Below are 18,033 nucleotides of genomic sequence, written 5' to 3' on the forward strand. Positions count from 1 at the left end.
GGACGTGTCTGGCAATGGCAGCCTTGGTGGAGCACACTTTGCCGCAGTGGTCACAAGTGTAGGTCCTCACGCCCAGGGTCGCCCGCTGCTCCAGGCTGTTCCTGCTGCCACTGCTGCTGCTGCTGCTGCTGCTGCTGCTGCTGCTGTTTCCTGGCCTTGCACCCTCCATTGCAACGCTGCTCCTGGCTGCGTCCGGTCCTGCAGGAAGCCTGGGGCTGCAGGAGGGATGCACGGAGGGAGTCCTGTCACTGGCACCTGCAACAGAGGAGGCCGTCACCACACAGGCAGCGAGGGGCTTCCTGCCTCAGCCTAACACACAGCCTGCACAGACAAGATACACCTGGCACCTGCAACAGAGGAGGCCGTCACCACACAGGCAGCGAGGGGCTTCCTGGCTCAGCCTAACACACAGCCTGCACAGACAAGATACACCTGGCACCTGCAACAGAGGAGGCCGTCACCACACAGGCAGCGAGGGGCTTCCTGCCTCAGCCTCAGCCTAACACACAGCCTGCACAGACAAGATACACCTGCCACCTGCAACAGAGGAGGCCGTCACCACACAGGCAGCGAGGGGCTTCCTGCCTCAGCCTAACACACAGCCTGCACAGACAAGATACACCTGGCACCTGCAACAGAGGAGGCCGTCACCACACAGGCAGCGAGGGGCTTCCTGCCTCAGCCTCAGCCTAACACACAGCCTGCACAGACAAGATACACCTGGCACCTGCAACAGAGGAATTTGGAGTTTGGAAAAAGTAACACAAGGTGTGGCTGTAACTATAAGATGGGAAATGAAACAATAAATAAGACAACAAGAGGAAAAGATCTGGGAGTGATTTTGTCAAAGAATTTATCACCAGAAAAACGTATTAACAAGATAACAGGTGCAACGCTCAGCCTACTAACAAACACAACACTTGCCTTTGCTCATCTGGATACACAAACCACCACCAAATACAAATATTCATCACTTTCAAAACAAACAAACAAACAAACAAACAAACAAACAAACAACAAACCAATTGACCACTTCTCCCTTCTTCCCTCTCAGCCTCACCTTGCGGCTCGTCTGCTGCCTGTGGCCCTGTGGGCGTGCAGGGAGTGTGGCAGTGTGGGCACGTGCCTGCTTGCCTTGGGCTGGGAGCACAGCAAAGTACGCGGTCCTTCCTCTCTTTCTCTCAGCCTCTCCTTACTGCTCGTCTGCTGCCTGTGGGCGTGCAGGGAGTGTGTGGGCGTGCCTGCTTGTCTTAGGAGTGAGAGCAGAGAAGTGAGAGCAGAGAATTGTTTGTGTACAGTAATTCTCTCTCTCTCTCTCTGCCCGGTGCCCGCGAGAATCTTGCCTTGTTTTTCTACTTTTCTAACGGCACTCTAAACTTTCTTTTTTTTTTATTGCTTCTTAATTTTGTTTTGTTCTTTATCCCTTGTTGGTAAAACTGAAGGGTAGGACCTCCTGTCTATTCATTAAAAACACATTGCAACAAATAAACAAATGAATCTGTAAGAATACATGAAATAAGAAAGAGAAGAAAACAGACACACAGACAATACAGAAAACAGTGAGAAGAAAGAGAAGGAACAAACAAAGAATTTAGAAGAAGAAGAGAAGAAAACAGACACTCACACAACACACATAAAAGGAAAACACACACACACACACACACACACACACAATAAACAACCAATGAAGGCCCCCAGACACTGACGTAGGTTTGGGCAGGTAGTGAGCATTGTGGTGCCGGTGGAGCAGTGTGTGCAGGATGTGTTGTGTTGCACTGTCTGCACCTCCGCATCGCTGGACATGCTCAAACGCATCAGCCGCACCAGGAACGACTGTGCGACTGTCTTGCTGTACTGTTCCCTGGTGTATCTGGTCCCCACCTGTGTGTTTGAGGGCGTTAGGTTAGGTTAGGTTATTGCAAAACTCAATAAAGTCTCTTGTTGTGGTTATATAACGATATATATAACATTACCTCACCTTGCTTCAAAAACACGAAAATAGGAAAATTATATATGAGAGAGAGAGACAGAGAGAGAGAGTTCTGAGCCAATACCTACGATATATATATTAGTGTGCGTCATTTTATTAGTGTTAGGCTTGTTTGTTAACTTCATTTTGCTGGCCCCACACTTGCATCTAATAGCTTCATACATCACAACGCACATTACAACACCCCTGACACACTTCTTATATAACACCTTCCCAAAACTCCTTAAAATCTGTCGTGTTAGCGCAAGCATCCTGCATCTAGCCTGACACCCCCCCATAACTATCGCCAGCATCATTACACAATTCCCAAACCCCAAAATTATCACACCAACACACACCAAAACTTCCCCAAAACACACTCAAACACACACACACACACACACACACACACACACACCAGAAACACCTAGAAACACATTTTTCCTCCCCAAAAACATCCAAAAGCACAATTTTCCTCCCCAAAAACACCTAGAAACACAATTTTCCTCCCCAAAAACACCCAGAAACAATTTTACTCCCCAAAAACATCTAGAAACACAATTATCCTTCCCAAGAACACCTAGAAGCACAATTTTCCTCCCCAAAACACCTAGAAGCACAATCTTCCTCCCCAAAAACAACTAGAAACGCAATTTTTCTCCCCAAAAACACCCAGAAACACAATTTGACTCCCCAAAAACATCTAGAAACACAATTATCCTCCCCAAGAACATCTAGGAACACAATTTTCCTCCCAAAAACACCTAGAAGCACAATTTTCCTCCCCAAAACACCTAGAAGCACAATCATCCTCCCCAAAAACAACTAGAAACGCAATTTTTCTCCCCAAAAAAACCCAGAAACACAATTTGACTCCCCAAAAACATCTAGAAACACAATTATCCTCCCCAAGAACATCTAGGAACACAATTTTCCTTCCAAAAACACCTAGAAGCACAATTTTCCTCCCCAAAACACCTAGAAGCACAATCTTCCTCCCCAAAAACACCTAGAAACGCAATTTTTCTCCCCAAAAACACCCAGAAACACAATTTGACTCCCCAAAAACACTTAGAAGCACAATTTTCCTCCCCAAAGAACACCTTCAAACACAATTTTCCTCCCCAAAAACACCTAGAAGCACAATTTTCCTCTCCAAAAACACCTAGCAACACAAATTTTCCTTCCTAATAACACCTATAAGCACTATTTTTCTCCTTTTAATACTCAAATAACACAAATTCGGCCCAGAACACCTATTTCTATTAACAGTACCCAGAGAAAACACTGATTACCGGTCAGAAATAACTCAAAAACATTAATTTCTACGCAAAAAACACTGAAAAAACATGTGATTTCCTTTCAAAACACACAAAAAACATACACTTCTACCCAAACACACTGAAAAACATGCGATTTCCTTTCAACACACCAAAAAACACACATTTCTACCCAAAAACACTTAAATAACATTTAATTTCCTTTCAAAACACCCAAAAAACACACATTTCTACCCCAAAACACTGAAAAAACATGCGATTTCCTTTCAAAACACCCAAAAAACACTTACTTCTACCCAGAAAACGCTGAAAAAACATATGATTTCCTTTCAAAACACACCAAAAAACACACATTTCTACCCAAAAACACTGAAAAAACATGCGATTTCCTTTCAAAACACCCGAAAAAGCACTAATTTCTACGCAAAAACACTGGAAAACATGCGATTTCCTTTCAAAACACACCAAAAACACACATTTCTAGCCACACACCAAAAAACACACTGAAAAACATGCGATTTCCTTTCAACACACCAAAAAACACACATTTCTACCCAAAAACATTTAAATAACAGTTAATTTCCTTTCAAAACACCCGAAAAAGCACTCATTTCTACGCAAAAACACTGAAAAACACTTGATTTCCTTTCAAAACACCCCAAAAACACACACTTTTAGCCAAAAAACACTTAAAAAACACTTAATTTCCTTTCAAAACACCCCAAAAGCACTCATTTCTTCCAAAAAAAACATCGAATAACACAGAATTTCCTTTCAAAACACCCCAAAAGAGACACACACCTACCCAAAGACAGCGAAAAAACAACAATTTCTACCCAAACAAACTTGAAAAACACGAAAATCTTAAAAAAAAACAAAATAATTACAAAAAAAACATCCCCTGCCTTTCTAAAACGCCACAGACACGAAGAATTCCCTTTAAAAAAACACTGCAAGCAAGAATATTCCCTTTCAAAACACCAAAAACTCTCACTTCTATTTCAACATGCCTAGAAAAAAATTGCGTATTTAACTCAAAACACTTCATCTTATATTACAAGGCTGCTACACCACCACCACCACCACCACCACTACTACTACTACTACTACTACTACTACTACTACTACGTTTGCTTACCTTTAAAACGCTGGAAATTCAGTGAAAATATTGTCTTCTTAATATTTCCTCTTTTCCTTCTCGTCTTCCTCCTTCCCTTCCTTCTTCTTTTTCCTCCTTCTTCATTTCTCCTTCTTTCCTCCTCTTTCTATTCTTCTCTATGCATGAAAACAGCTGGAAAATATAGGAAATTACACTAAACACTGATGGAAGGGCACTGGGAGGTGGGAAGGTCCAGGTCCCGGTCCCCAGATGAAGGCGGCTGATGACGTCACGCCATATTTACGTGACGCGAATGATTTTGAAAATGACCCCTCGCAAAAATGGAGCTAGGCCGGAATGCTTTACATATTATGAAAGGGCATAATTTTAGATTAATTCTTGACATATAAAAATATTCCAAGCTTCAGTAATAATAAAGCTATATTTAAATAACTATATGAAAAAGTGTTCGAACAAACACGATAAAAAAAAACATTCCAAAGTCCACAAATCTCATTTCTCACGAACACAATACACTTTAAAAAATCGAAACTATTTTTACAAACAATCAGAAGTTAACCGGAAGCTGAAATAAATAAATAAATAATTTAAAAATGTCAACTTTTTGAGTGTTCAACGGGACTAAAATCCCTCTAAAAACCCACGTACTTCACTCAAAAGCATCACAACACATTTAAAAAACAATAAACGATTTTTTGAGCCCATAAAATCTTGCCTAGCGGCTGAAATAAAAAATTATGTTTGGCGGTATGAAAAATTTAACGGCAAACAGCAAAACTTATTTACGCTGAAACAACCTCATAATTGACATGTTTCCCTTAACACTCGCACGCAAAACACTCAAAACACCACCAAATATTTTTACAAACCATAAAATCTTAGTTAAAAAGCCTAAATATATAAGTTAAGAAAATAGAAAAAATATTAGAACCGGGGGTAGACTCTGGCAATCCATCATGGCGGCCGCGGGAGGGCTGGGAGGGGGGTCAGATGAAAACAAAGTTGGCTATCTCTCTTTCCTTATTATTTCTGGTTGTTGTGAAGGTTATTTCTCTATTTTATGGATTAATTTCAGCTGTGTGTGTGTCTGTGTGTGTATATATATATATATATGTGTGTGTGTGTGTGTGTATATGTATGTGTGTGTGTGTGTGTCCGCCTCTATTCCATGATAAATAGCATTATTTTCTCTCTTCTCTTCTCCCTTTTGCTATTAAGTATCAAGTATTTTCCAGGTATTTCCAGTGTTTTCCAGGTAGTGTCGTAGGTTGAAGCCAGACCTCTGCTACCTGTCACTACTAAACTCACCTTAATTGACCTCCTGTGCCTCTGTGGTCCCGTTCCCTGGTGTTTAAATGAAAAGAGGACACACACACAACCGCACTGCACGGTGTTTCCCAGGTACACTGAGGAAGAGAATAAAATAAATAAATAAATAAATAAACAATCCCAAAGCGCCAGGAGCAGTCTGCCTCCCTCCCTCGGTGAAGGAGGTGGAAACAAGCGGACCCTCACCATGGGGTACAACCGGATACTTTAATTATATGGCAGGAAATGCGAGGGTAGATTGAGTTTATAAGCGAATAGAAATGAAAACATGTCACTTGAAGCACTGTGAGGTGTTAAGAGAGAGGTAGAGAGAGAGAGGGGGAGTCGGTTCCAGGCGCCAACTAGCCTATCACTTATAATTAAACCTTTAAATTGACGGAAACTCGAATAAAATCATAGAAAACGAGAAGATTGAGTTTATAAGTGAACCTAAAATTAATTAGAAGTTACGAAAGACACAGTAGAGTGTTTATAATGATACTGAAGACTGAACGAGTGAAAGGGTTAGCCTATCACTCACAATTAAACCATAAATTAATGAAAACTCGAATAAAATCATAGAGAACGAGTTAACCAATATCTTCACTCCTTCATCTCCTATTCTGTCCACCTCCCCAATGCAAGAGTCAACCAGTATATTCACTCTTTCACCACTATTCTGTCCACCTCCCCAATGCAAGAGTCAACCAGTATATTCACTCTTTCACCACTATTCTGTCCACCTCCCCAATGCAAGAGTCAACCAGTATATTCACTCTTTCACCACTATTCTGTCCACCTCCCCAATGCAAGAGTCAACCAGTATATTCACTCTTTCACCACTATTCTGTCCACCTCCACAATGCAAGAGTCAACCAGTATATTCACTCTTTCACCACTATTCTGTCCACCTCCCCAAAGTAAGAGTGAACCAGTATATTCACTCTTTCACCACTATTCTGTCCACCTCCCCAATGCAAGAGTCAACCAGTACGAGTATATTCATTCTTTCACCACTATTCTGTCCACCTCCGCAATGCAAGAGTGAACCAGTATATTCACTCTTTCACCACTATTCTGCCCACCTCCGCAATGCAAGAGTTAACCAGTATATTCAGTCTTTCACCACTATTCCATCCACCTCCCTAATCAGTGTGTATCTGGCTGTGGTACATCAGCATGTACAAAGGAATATTTCTAAGATAAGGGTGTGATAGGCTAACCTAACACACACACAACAATTGGTTCTACTTCAAATTAATTTACTGTCTAACAATGTGTCTGTGATATATATGCACTGCCAAGAGCTTGTATATAGACTATGCTAACCTAACCTAACACACATACAATAAAATAAACAAATGTCATAGGATACATTTTTTATTTACAGATAAAGTATATTTACAACACCACACAATGATAAACATGAATACGATGGCTCAATCTATATATACATGGACTCTTGCAACCAAAACATCATGATATTTCCTGCACCAATGACAGCGCAGGAAACAAATGAAAACACTAATGCATGACATGATAATAATAATAGTAATAATAATAATAATAATAATAATAATAATAATAATAATAATAATAATAATAATAATAATAATACTAAGCTTAGCATGAGCAATGACAATGATTATAATTGAACCAGCGTTGGCAGATTTTATGATGAAATGTTGTTACAAGGTATTATAGGCCTGTACCATCACCAGTTCATTAATATAGGCTCTTTTTGAGGAGGCAGAGGCCAAGAGAAGGAGAGAGAGAAAGGTGTTAGGCAAGAAACAAAACAATAATGTCACTTCATCTCACCTCTATCTCTCTACACCTCTCTAACTTGTCTACATTTCTCATTATAAATATTTTTGAAAGTTTAAGCTGGGAGAGAGACAGGAATAATGTCACTTCATCTCACCTCTCTCTCTCTCTTCACCTCCCTAACTTGTCTAAATGTCTCACTGTTGATATTTTTAGAGGTTCAGGGGAGACAAAAGGTGATATGAGGTGTTATGACAGAAAATACATAGGAATATTCTCACTTCATCTCACCTCTCTCTCTTAACCTCCTTCCTAACTTGTCTAAATGCATTGTACATATTTTTTTAGAGGTTCAGGAGAGAGACAGAGGTGATGCGAGGTGAAAAAAGTCGGTAACAAACACATTAACACTGCCAAAATTTTTCTCATGTCCCCCTGGTAACAAGACTTTCTACTTCTTCTCATTTATTTTCACCCCTATTCTGTCCTTTAAATATGTAACAAGTCTTTTTTTGAAGTATCGCCTTTCAAACTAACACTGGCAAACTTGTTAGAATGGCCTCCTATTCTGTCTACCTCACTAGTACAAGAGTTAACCAGTATCTTCACAAGACTTTCTATATATTTTCATCCTTATTCTGTCCTTTCAACATGTAATAAATAATCTTTCAAGTATAATCTTTCAAGCTAACAATGCCAAACTTTTAAGAATCCTCTCCTATTCTGTCCACCCCACTAGTGCAAGAGCTAAACAGTACCTCCACTTTTTCAACCCCTTCACTGTTACACTCTAAAGTCTGCCAGTTTGTATTTCCTATGACAATTTCTCTTTATTCTCATCCCTATTCTGTCCACCTCACTAGTGCAAGAGCCAGGCAGTATTGTCATTGTTTCACCCCTTCAATAAAACTACCCATTTCTATATGAGTCCAGCAATCACAAACACAGGACAGCCCAAACAATAATAAACAGAACCATAAAAACCTTAAGAATATGGCTACTTTCAAATAAAAAAAACACATATAAAACAAATAAAATAAACAAACAATAAACAAAAAACAAGTTAGTCAGTTTGTGGGAGTTTTGGGGTGAGTTAAGTTAAGGTATCTAAGTGTTAATGAAGGGATGTTGGTTTGTAGCTTGTTGTGAAAATAATGTTTGGGAGGGAGACACCAAAACCAGAGACACAGAGAGACAGAAACAAGCAGGAACACCCCTGGACAGTTAGTGCCCCCCTTAGGAACACCCCCGAGCCCCCAAAACCTTGTGCAAGTGAACCAAAGCTGTGTGTACAAGGCTGACAACACTTTACTGATCAAGAAGCTAAAAAATAAAGAAAAAAGTGATGAGCACAGCCACAAACACCACACCTGCTGCACTTCCTTTCCCCAGTGTGGGTGAGCATGTGTGTCAAGATTACATTTCAGGATAAACCTTTGAGCCAGTCACCACACCACACCACACCCACAAGTCACTGGTGGTATTGCCAGCTGGTTTGTGGCAGTAGTCTTGTGGCCAGTCACCACACCACACCACACCACACCCACAAGTCACTGGTGGTATTGCCAGCTGGTTTGTGGCAGTAGTCTTGTGGCCAGTCACCACACCACACCACACCACACCCACAAGTCACTGGTGGTATTGCCAGCTGGTTTGTGGCAGTAGTCTTGTGGCCAGTCACCACACCACACCACACCACACCCACAAGTCACTGGTGGTATTGCCAGCTGGTTTGTGGCAGTAGTCTTGTGGCCAGCAGACCTTCCTGTGTAAGCTGAACGGCTGGCATTGTTGTTGTTTACTTGTGTGTTTAACCGTGGTGGTCTGTATCCCCGGGGCTGCCTGGTGCTGCGTGGGGTCTTCCAGCAGCAGTGGCCTGCAGCATCCCTCGGCCACTTCTTCCTCGGGCGGGTCTTGTACTTCTGTTGAGGTCTTTGCCACGTGCCTGCACACCACCCCTGGCTTTTCTGCAAGCTGCCTCTTCATCTTTCTGGCCTTTATTTTCTTGTCTTTGTCCTCATCTGTGGTGCCAAGGCTTCGGCCGGGGCTCGGCCCCTCCCTGCCGGTCTCCCGCCCGGCCGGCCGGCCGCTGCCTGCGCTGCGCCTTGCTGTCATTCTGTCTGTTTTCTTGAGGAGGTTCCTTGTGTGGTTTTGGTCTTGCAGGAAGCTTGTTATCTGCCAGATTTCTTCTCTTTGATGGGTGATCCTCTGCTGCAGCTTCTCTCACTGGTGTCACACCGGTGTCCGTCGGTGACCATGTTGTTCTTGGTCACTTTTTAGGTCGTGATGTTTTGTAGTTTTGTGCCTTTCAGCTCTACTGAGGCCGGAGTCACCGGGGACTGCAACATCTATGATTTTGCCTGTTTTCTCTTCTTCTTTCCAGTGTGGGTGAGGATGTGTCTGTCAAGGGAACCCTTGTGGGTAAACCCTTTCCCACACTCCAGGCACTGGAACTTTCTCTCCCCAGTGTGGGTGAGGAGGTGTCTGTTAAGATCACTTTTGTGGGTAAATCTTTTCCCACACTCCAGGCACTGGAACTTTCTCTCCCCAGTGTGGGTGAGGATGTGTCTGTCAAGATCACTTTTCTGGGTAAATCTTTTCCCACACTCCAGGCACTGGAACTTTCTCTCCCCAGTGTGGGTGAGGATGTGTTTGTTAAGATTACTTTTGTGGGTAAATCTTTTGCCACACTCCAGGCACTGGAACTTTCTCTCCCCAGTGTGGGTGAGGATGTGTCTGTCAAGATCACTTTTCTGGGTAAATCTTTTGCCACACTCCAGGCACTGGAACTTTCTCTCCCCAGTGTGGGTGAGGATGTGTTTGTTAAGATTACTTTTCTGGGTAAATCTTTTCCCACACTCCAGGCACTGGAACTTTCTCTCCCCAGTGTGGGTGAGGATGTGTGTGTTAAGATGACTTTTGGTGATAAATCTTTTGCCACACTCCAGGCACTGGAACTTTCTCTCCCCAGTGTGGGTGAGGATGTGTGAGGCAAGATGACTCTTCCGGACAAATGTCTTCCCGCAGAGGTCACACTTGTGGTTCCTGCCACCAGTGTGGGTGGCAGTGTGTTCAGCGGGGCCACTCCTGCCTCTCAGCCTTGTCTTGCTGGCATGGGAGAGGACGTGTCTGGCAATGGCAGCCTTGGTGGAGCACACTTTGCCGCAGTGGTCACAAGTGTAGGTCCTCACGCCCAGGGTCGCCCGCTGCTCCAGGCTGTTCCTGCTGCCACTGCTGCTGCTGCTGCTGCTGCTGCTGCTGTTTCCTGGCCTTGCACCCTCCATTGCAACGCTGCTCCTGGCTGCGTCTGGTCCTGCAGGAAGCCTGGGGCTGCAGGAGGGATGCACGGAGGGAGTCCTGTCACTGGCACCTGCAACAGAGGAGGCCGTCACCACACAGGCAGCGAGGGGCTTCCTGCCTCAGCCTAACACACAGCCTGCACAGACAAGATACACCTGGCACCTGCAACAGAGGAGGCCGTCACCACACAGGCAGCGAGGGGCTTCCTGCCTCAGCCTAACACACAGCCTGCACAGACAAGATACACCTGGCACCTGCAACAGAGGAGGCCGTCACCACACAGGCAGCGAGGGGCTTCCTGCCTCAGCCTCAGCCTAACACACAGCCTGCACAGACAAGATACACCTGCCACCTGCAACAGAGGAGGCCGTCACCACACAGGCAGCGAGGGGCTTCCTGCCTCAGCCTAACACACAGCCTGCACAGACAAGATACACCTGGCACCTGCAACAGAGGAGGCCGTCACCACACAGGCAGCGAGGGGCTTCCTGCCTCAGCCTCAGCCTAACACACAGCCTGCACAGACAAGATACACCTGGCACCTGCAACAGAGGAGGCCGTCACCACACAGGCAGCGAGGGGCTTCCTGCCTCAGCCTCAGCCTAACACACAGCCTGCACAGACAAGATACACCTGCCACCTGCAACAGAGGAGGCCGTCACCACACAGGCAGCGAGGGGCTTCCTGCCTCAGCCTCAGCCTAACACACAGCCTGCACAGACAAGATACACCTGCCACCTGCAACAGAGGCCGTCACTACACAGGCAGCGAGGGGCTTCCTGCCTCAGCCTCAGCCTAACACACAGCCTGCACAGACAAGATACACCTGCCACCTGCAACAGAGGAGGCCGTCACCACACAGGCAGCGAGGGGCTTCCTGCCTCAGCCTAACACACAGCCTGCACAGACAAGATACACCTGGCACCTGCAACAGAGGAGGCCGTCACCACACAGGCAGCGAGGGGCTTCCTGCCTCAGCCTCAGCCTAACACACAGCCTGCACAGACAAGATACACCTGCCACCTGCAACAGAGGAGGCCGTCACCACACAGGCAGCGAGGGGCTTCCTGCCTCAGCCTCAGCCTAACACACAGCCTGCACAGACAAGATACACCTGGCACCTGCAACAGAGGAGGCCGTCACCACACAGGCAGCGAGGGGCTTCCTGCCTCAGCCTCAGCCTAACACACAGCCTGCACAGACAAGATACACCTGCCACCTGCAACAGAGGAGGCCGTCACCACACAGGCAGCGAGGGGCTTCCTGCCTCAGCCTCAGCCTAACACACAGCCTGCACAGACAAGATACACCTGGCACCTGCAACAGAGGAGGCCGTCACCACACAGGCAGCGAGGGGCTTCCTGCCTCAGCCTCAGCCTAACACACAGCCTGCACAGACAAGATACACCTGGCACCTGCAACAGAGGAGGCCGTCACCACACAGGCAGCGAGGGGCTTCCTGCCTCAGCCTCAGCCTAACACACAGCCTGCACAGACAAGATACACCTGGCACCTGCAACAGAGGAGGCCGTCACCACACAGGCAGCGAGGGGCTTCCTGCCTCAGCCTAACACACAGCCTGCACAGACAAGATACACCTGGCACCTGCAACAGAGGAGGCCGTCACCACACAGGCAGCGAGGGGCTTCCTGCCTCAGCCTAACACACAGCCTGCACAGACAAGATACACCTGGCACCTGCAACAGAGGAGGCCGTCACCACACAGGCAGCGAGGGGCTTCCTGCCTCAGCCTCAGCCTAACACACAGCCTGCACAGACAAGATACACCTGGCACCTGCAACAGAGGAGGCCGTCACCACACAGGCAGCGAGGGGCTTCCTGCCTCAGCCTCAGCCTAACACACAGCCTGCACAGACAAGATACACCTGCCACCTGCAACAGAGGAATTTGGAGTTTGGAAAAAGTAACACAAGGTGTGGCTGTAACTATAAGATGGGAAATGAAACAATAAATAAGACAACAAGAGGAAAAGATCTGGGAGTGATTTTGTCAAAGAATTTATCACCAGAAAAACGTATTAACAAGATAACAGGTGCAACGCTCAGCCTACTAACAAACACAACACTTGCCTTTGCTCATCTGATACACAAACCACCACCAAATACAAATATTCATCACTTTCAAAACAAACAAACAAACAAACAAACAAACAAACAAACAACAAACCAATTGACCACTTCTCCCTTCTTCCCTCTCAGCCTCACCTTGCGGCTCGTCTGCTGCCTGTGGCCCTGTGGGCGTGCAGGGAGTGTGGCAGTGTGGGCACGTGCCTGCTTGCCTTGGGCTGGGAGCACAGCAAAGTACGCGGTCCTTCCTCTCTTTCTCTCAGCCTCTCCTTACTGCTCGTCTGCTGCCTGTGGGCGTGCAGGGAGTGTGTGGGCGTGCCTGCTTGTCTTAGGAGTGAGAGCAGAGAAGTGAGAGCAGAGAATTGTTTGTGTACAGTAATTCTCTCTCTCTCTCTCTGCCCGGTGCCCGCGAGAATCTTGCCTTGTTTTTCTACTTTTCTAACGGCACTCTAAACTTTCTTTTTTTTTTATTGCTTCTTAATTTTGTTTTGTTCTTTGTCCCTTGTTGGTAAAACTGAAGGGTAGGACCTCCTGTCTATTCATTAAAAACACATTGCAACAAATAAACAAATGAATCTGTAAGAATACATGAAATAAGAAAGAGAAGAAAACAGACACACAGACAATACAGAAAACAGTGAGAAGAAAGAGAAGGAACAAACAAAGAATTTAGAAGAAGAAGAGAAGAAAACAGACACTCACACAACACACATAAAAGGAAAACACACACACACACACACACACACACACACAATAAACAACCAATGAAGGCCCCCAGACACTGACGTAGGTTTGGCCAGGTAGTGAGCATTGTGGTGCCGGTGGAGCAGTGTGTGCAGGATGTGTTGCACTGTCAGCCGCACCTCCGCATCGCTGGACATGCTCAAACGCATCAGCCGCACCAGGAACGACTGTGCGACTGTCTTGCTGTACTGTTCCCTGGTGTATCTGGTCCCCACCTGTGTGTTTGAGGGCGTTAGGTTAGGTTAGGTTATTGCAAAACTCAATAAAGTCTCTTGTTGTGGTTATATAACGATATATATAACATTACCTCACCTTGCTTCAAAAACACGAAAATAGGAAAATTATATGAGAGAGAGAGAGAGAGAGAGAGAGAGAGAGAGAGAGAGAGAGAGAGAGAGAGAGAGAGAGAGAGAGAGAGAGAGAGAGAGTTCTGAGCCAATACCTACGATATATATATTAGTGTGCGTCATTTTATTAGTGTTAGGCCTTTTTGTTAACTTCATTTTGCTGGCCCCACACTTGCATCTAATAGCTTCATATATCACAACGCACATTACAACACCCCTCACACACTTCTTATACAACACCTCCTTCCCAAAACTCCTTAAAATCTGTCGTGTTAGCGCAAGCATCCTGCATCTAGCCTGACACCCCCCCATAACTATCGCCAGCATCATTACACAATTCCCAAACCCCAAAATTATCACACCAACACACACCAAAACTTCCCCAAAACACACTCAAACCACTGCAACACAAATGTACGCGCGCGCCTACGTTTTATAAACACACACACACACACACACACACACACACACACACACACTGCATAAGCATATGTACAACGAAAGACAAGGCAACACACACACACACACACACACACACACACACACACACACACACACACACACACTGCATAAGCATATATATACAACGAAAGACAAGGCAACACACACACACACACACACACACACACACACACACACACACACAAACACACACACACACACACACACACACACACCAGAAACACCTAGAAACACATTTTTCCTCCCTAAAAACATCCAGAAGCACAATTTTCCTCCCCAAAAACACCTGGAAACACAATTTTTCTCCCCAAAAACACCCAGAAACAATTTTACTCCCCAAAAACATCTAGCAACACAATTTTCCTCCCAAAAACACCCAGAAACACAATTTCCCTCCCCATAACACCCAGAAACACAATTTTCCTTCCCAAAAACACCTAGAAACACAATTTTCCTCCCCAAAAACACCCAGAAACAATTTTACTCCCCTAAAACACCTAGAAAGACAATTTTCCTCCCCTAAAACAACCCAGAAACACAATTTTCCTCCCCAAAAACACCCAGAAACACAATTTTCCTTCCCAAAAACATCTAGGAACACAATTTTCCTCCCAAAAACACCTAGAGGCACAATCTTCCTCCCCAAAAACACCTAGAAACGCAATTTTTCTCCCCAAAAACACCCAGAAACACAATTTGACTCCCCAAAAACACCTAGAAGCACAATTTTCCTCCCCAAAGAACACCTTCAAACACAATTTTCCTCCCCAAAAACACCTAGAAGCACAATTTTCCTCCCCAAAAACACCTAGCAACACAAATTTTCCTTCCTAATAACACCTATAAGCACTATTTTTCTCCTTTTAATACTCAAATAATACAAATTCGGCCCAGAACAGCTATTTCTATTAACAGTACCCAGAGAAAACACTGATTACCGGTCAGAAATAACTCAAAAACATTAATTTCTACGCAAAAAACACTAAAAAAACATGTGATTTCCTTTCAAAACACCCAAAAAAACATACATTTCTACCCAAACACACTGAAAAACATGCGGTTTCCTTTCAACACACCAAAAAACACACATTTCTACCCAAAAACACTTAAATAACATTTAATTTCCTTTCAAAACACCCAAAAAACACACATTTCTACCCCAAAACACTGAAAAAACATGCGATTTCCTTTCAAAACACCCAAAAAACACTTACTTCTACCCAGAAAACGCTGAAAAAACATATGATTTCCTTTCAAAACACAACAAAAAACACACATTTCTAGCCAAAAACACTGAAAAAACATGCGATTTCCTTTCAAAACACCCGAAAAAGCACTAATTTCTACGCAAAAACACTGGAAAACATGCGATTTCCTTTCAAAACACACCAAAAACACACATTTCTAGCCACACACCAAAAAACACACTGAAAAACATGCGATTTCCTTTCAACACACCAAAAAACACACATTTCTACCCAAAAACATTTAAATAACACTTAATTTCCTTTCAAAACACCCGAAAAAGCACTAATTTCTACGCAAAAACACTGAAAAACACTTGATTTCCTTTCAAAACACCCCAAAAACACACTTTTAGCCAAAAAACACTTAAAAAACACTCAATTTCCTTTCAAAACACCCCAAACGCACTCATTTCTTCCAAAAAAACATCGAATAACACAGAATTTCCTTTCAAAACACCCCAAAAGAGACACACACCTACCCAAAGACAGCGAAAAAACAACAATTTCTACCCAAACAAACTTGAAAAACACGAAAATCTTAAAAAAACAAAAAAAATTACAAAAAAAAACATGCCCTGCCTTTCTAAAACGCCACAGACACGAAGAATTCCCTTTAAAAAAACACTGCAAGCAAGAATATTCCCTTTCAAAACATCAAAAACTCTCACTTCTATTTCAACATGCCTAAAAAAAAAAAAAGAAAATTGCGTATTTAACTCAAAACACTTCATCTTATATTACAAGGCTGCTACACCACCACAACCACCACCACCACTACTACTACTACTACTACTACTACTACTACGTTTGCTTACCTTTAAAACGCTGGAAATTCAGTGAAAATATTGTCTTCTTAATATTTCCTCTTTTCCTTCTCGTCTTCCTCCTTCCCTTCCTTCTTCTTTTTCCTCCTTCTTCATTTCTCCTTCTTTCCTCCTCTTTCTATTCTTCTCTATGCATGAAAACAGCTGGAAAATATAGGAAATTACACTAAACACTGATAGAAGGGCACTGGGAGGTGGGAAGGTCCAGGGTCTCGGTCCCCAGATGAAGGCGGCTGATGACGTCACGCCATATTTACGTGACGCGAATGATTTTGAAAATGACCCCTCGCAAAAATGGAGCTGGGCCGGAATGCTTTACATATTATGAAAGGGCATAATTTTAGATTAATTCTTGACATATAAAAATATTCCAAGCTTCAGTAATAATAAAGCTATATTTAAATAACTATATGAAAAAGTGTTCGAACAAACACGATAAAAAAAAACATTCCAAAGTCCACAAATCTCATTTCTCACGAACACAATACACTTTAAAAAATCGAAACTATTTTTACAAACAATCAGAAGTTAACCGGAAGCTGAAATAAATAAATAAATAATTTAAAAATGTCAACTTTTTGAGTGTTCAACGGGACTAAAATCCCTCTAAAAACCCACGTACTTCACTCAAAAGCATCACAACACATTTAAAAAACAATAAACGATTTTTTGAGCCCATAAAATCTTGCCTAGCGGCTGAAATAAAAAATTATGTTTGGCGGTATGAAAAATTTAACGGCAAACAGCAACACTTATTTACGCTGAAACAACCTCATAATCGACATGTTTCCCTTAACACTCGCACGCAAAACACTCAAAACACCACCAAATATTTTTACAAACCATAAAATCTAAGTTAAAAAGCCTAAATATATAAGTTAAGAAAATAGAAAAAATATTAGAACCGGGGGTAGATTCTGGCAATCCATCATGGCGGCCGCGGGAGGGCTGGGAGGGGGGTCAGATGAAAACAAAGTCGGCTATCTCTCTTTCCTTATTATTTCTGGTTGTTGTGAAGGTTATTTCTCTATTTTATGGATTAATTTCAGCTGTGTGTGTGTCTGTGTGTGTGTATATATATATGTGTGTGTGTGTGTATATATGTATGTGTGTGTGTGTGTGTGTCCGCCTCTATTCCATGATAAATAGCATTATTTTCTCTCTTCTCCTCTCCCTTTTGCTATTAAGTATCAAGTATTTTCCAGGTATTTCCAGTGTTTTCCAGGTAGTGTCGTAGGTTGAAGCCAGACCTCTGCTACCTGTCACTACTAAACTCACCTTAATTGACCTCCTGTGCCTCTGTGGTCCCGTTCCCTGGTGTTTAAATGAAAAGAGGACACAGACAACCGCACTGCACGGTGTTTCCCAGGTACACTGAGGAAGAGAATAAAATAAATAAATAAATAAATAAACAATCCCAAAGCGCCAGGAGCAGTCTGCCTCCCTCCCTCGGTGAAGGAGGTGGAAACAAGCGGACCCTCACCATGGGGTACAACCGGATACTTTAATTATATGGCAGGAAATGCGAGGGTAGATTGAGTTTATAAGCGAATAGAAATGAAAACATGTCACTTGAAG

General features: G+C 43.7%; 2 protein-coding genes and 1 long non-coding RNA gene across 3 annotated transcripts; all 3 read right to left on the reverse strand.

The window, feature by feature from the left end:
- Positions 1-54: 54 nt before the first annotated feature.
- LOC135097789 (uncharacterized) lies at positions 55-9,559 on the reverse strand (the record flags this gene model as incomplete). The annotated part of the gene is made up of 5 exons (XM_063999838.1): positions 9,247-9,559; positions 1,707-1,881; positions 1,061-1,249; positions 721-727; positions 55-215 (listed from the first exon to the last, which is right to left on the reverse strand). Coding segments are annotated over exons 1-5 (845 nt in total), but the record flags the coding sequence as incomplete, so codon positions are not given.
- Positions 7,044-11,551, reverse strand: LOC135097742 (gastrula zinc finger protein XlCGF8.2DB-like). Its single transcript, XM_063999758.1, has one exon. The coding sequence runs from the start codon at positions 10,726-10,728 to the stop codon at positions 9,793-9,795; it is 936 nt and encodes a 311-aa protein (XP_063855828.1). The 5' UTR covers positions 10,729-11,551; the 3' UTR covers positions 7,044-9,792.
- Positions 11,552-12,724: 1,173 nt separating this feature from the next.
- On the reverse strand, positions 12,725-17,070 carry LOC135097743 (uncharacterized). The gene is made up of 2 exons (XR_010266111.1): positions 16,447-17,070; positions 12,725-13,790 (listed from the first exon to the last, which is right to left on the reverse strand). It is a non-coding gene; the product is annotated as an uncharacterized LOC135097743 (long non-coding RNA).
- Positions 17,071-18,033: the final 963 nt, after the last annotated feature.

Source organism: Scylla paramamosain, unplaced genomic scaffold (genome assembly GCF_035594125.1).
Source record: "Scylla paramamosain isolate STU-SP2022 unplaced genomic scaffold, ASM3559412v1 Contig31, whole genome shotgun sequence".
Lineage (NCBI taxonomy): Eukaryota > Metazoa > Arthropoda > Malacostraca > Decapoda > Portunidae > Scylla > Scylla paramamosain.